The sequence below is a fragment of the Sinocyclocheilus grahami genome, unplaced genomic scaffold (assembly GCF_001515645.1).
Source record: "Sinocyclocheilus grahami isolate Dianchi unplaced genomic scaffold, SAMN03320097.WGS_v1.1 scaffold6341.1, whole genome shotgun sequence".
Lineage (NCBI taxonomy): Eukaryota > Metazoa > Chordata > Actinopteri > Cypriniformes > Cyprinidae > Sinocyclocheilus > Sinocyclocheilus grahami.
In genome coordinates, this window is record NW_015510787.1 from 14,665 (window position 1) to 16,261 (window position 1,597).

Here is a 1,597-nt window from a genome sequence, read left to right on the forward strand (position 1 = left end):
AAAAAAAAAAAGCATCTTGATGCACTAATCAGATGTTTAGTCGAGACTTTTATTTTGACAGGTTTAGCGAATCTGCTCTGACCCGGTAATGATTCAAGCGCACACGAGCATGTTACACAACAAACGTGCGAAAGCCGCTGGAAACTTCTAGCAGAACGCCGCTCATTAATAACTAACCACTTCTACCAGTAAACCAGAGAGTGTAAATAGTTTTAACCTACAGTACCTGACAGGATGTCAGTTATTGAGGAGGAACGAGTCCGCGGTGGTGTTTTTAAGGACATTAATGCAGAAGATGAAGATCAGCAACCTACAGTGATCGAGAGTTTGTGCATGAACTGTTATGAAAATGTAAATATCCAGATTATTATTATTATTGAAGTAATACATCTATTTTTCTAAACTAGTAAAAAATGTCAATGTTTTGTTTTGTCCAGGGAAGCACACGTCTACTGCTTACTAAGATCCCTTTCTTCAAAGAAATCATCATCAGCTCTTTCACATGTCCACACTGTAACTGGACCAACACAGAGATCCAGTCTGCTGGGCGGATACAAGAGCAGGGTGTGCTGTACACCTTACAAGTGAAGACCAAAGAGGTATGCATCTCCTGTTAAAGTGTGTTAGAGATTTATTATCTGATCATTTATGTCATGTTGCCACATTTGAAGTTGCTCTCAGGAATAAGCAAAGCAAGTAGTTTTTCGTTTGTGCAGGACATGAACCGAGAGGTTGTGAAGTCCGACAGTGCGTCCACCAGAATTCCACAACTTGATTTTGAAATTCCTGCTTTCACACAGAACGGCTGTAAGTTTTTCCATTTTGACCTCTAACTGAAGTAGAAGTCTGTTGAATCTTCAGAATAATATTTTGAAAAGTTCCAGTTTAATAAAATGCAGTTTGATCAGTAATTTTGTCGTCTTTCTGATTGTTCAGCTTTGTCAACAATCGAGGGCCTTCTGGACAGAGCAGTGGCGGGTTTAGAACAAGACCAACCTATTAGAAAGGTGTGTGTTTTATTTGTGAATGAGGTTCACTAATTTGAGATCAATTGAGTTACGACAGAAACCCATAATTTATGTTGCAAGAGCATACATTATATAGGTATATTGGTCAAAGACAAGTTCCATTTTGGTGTATCTATTAAATTAAATGTACATAAGTGATTTTATATACACTGAAAGCATAGTAAATGCAAGTACAGTGTCTGCTTCAATGTTTCAAATAACTTTTTTTGAAAATAAAATATCAAAACATGGGTGAAATAATAGGCGTGAAGGATTTGAAATGCGAAGAGTTCTGTTTATGTGACTCTGTTTCTTTCTACATTTCAGGCAACAGATCCAGTTTCAGCTGAAAAAATAGAGGAATTCATCGAGAGGTTGAAACAACTTAAAGAAGTAGAAGAGGAATTCACATTAGTATGTCTTGCAGATAGTAAACTGCAGAAAGATTCAATGCAACTGACGAAGTTTGCTAGTTTATTATCATCAAGTTAGAACTAATGAATAACTAATTTGATTTCTATCAACAGATTATTGATGATCCATCAGGGAACAGTTTTATTGAGAATCCATTTGCGCCTCAGAAAGACATG

General features: G+C 36.7%; 1 protein-coding gene across 1 annotated transcript in view; it reads left to right on the top strand.

The window, feature by feature from the left end:
• Positions 1 to 67: 67 nt before the first annotated feature.
• LOC107577546 (zinc finger protein ZPR1-like) overlaps positions 68 to 1,597 on the top strand; it is a gene marked incomplete at its 3' end in the record, with an annotated part of 2,631 nt that continues 1,101 nt past the window's right edge. The window contains exons 1-6 of the mRNA XM_016263610.1: positions 68 to 351; positions 438 to 599; positions 717 to 807; positions 937 to 1,007; positions 1,335 to 1,421; positions 1,535 to 1,596. Of these exons, the coding sequence (XP_016119096.1) occupies positions 235 to 351; positions 438 to 599; positions 717 to 807; positions 937 to 1,007; positions 1,335 to 1,421; positions 1,535 to 1,596 (590 nt within the window). The remainder of the gene's footprint in view (positions 352 to 437; positions 600 to 716; positions 808 to 936; positions 1,008 to 1,334; positions 1,422 to 1,534; position 1,597) is intronic.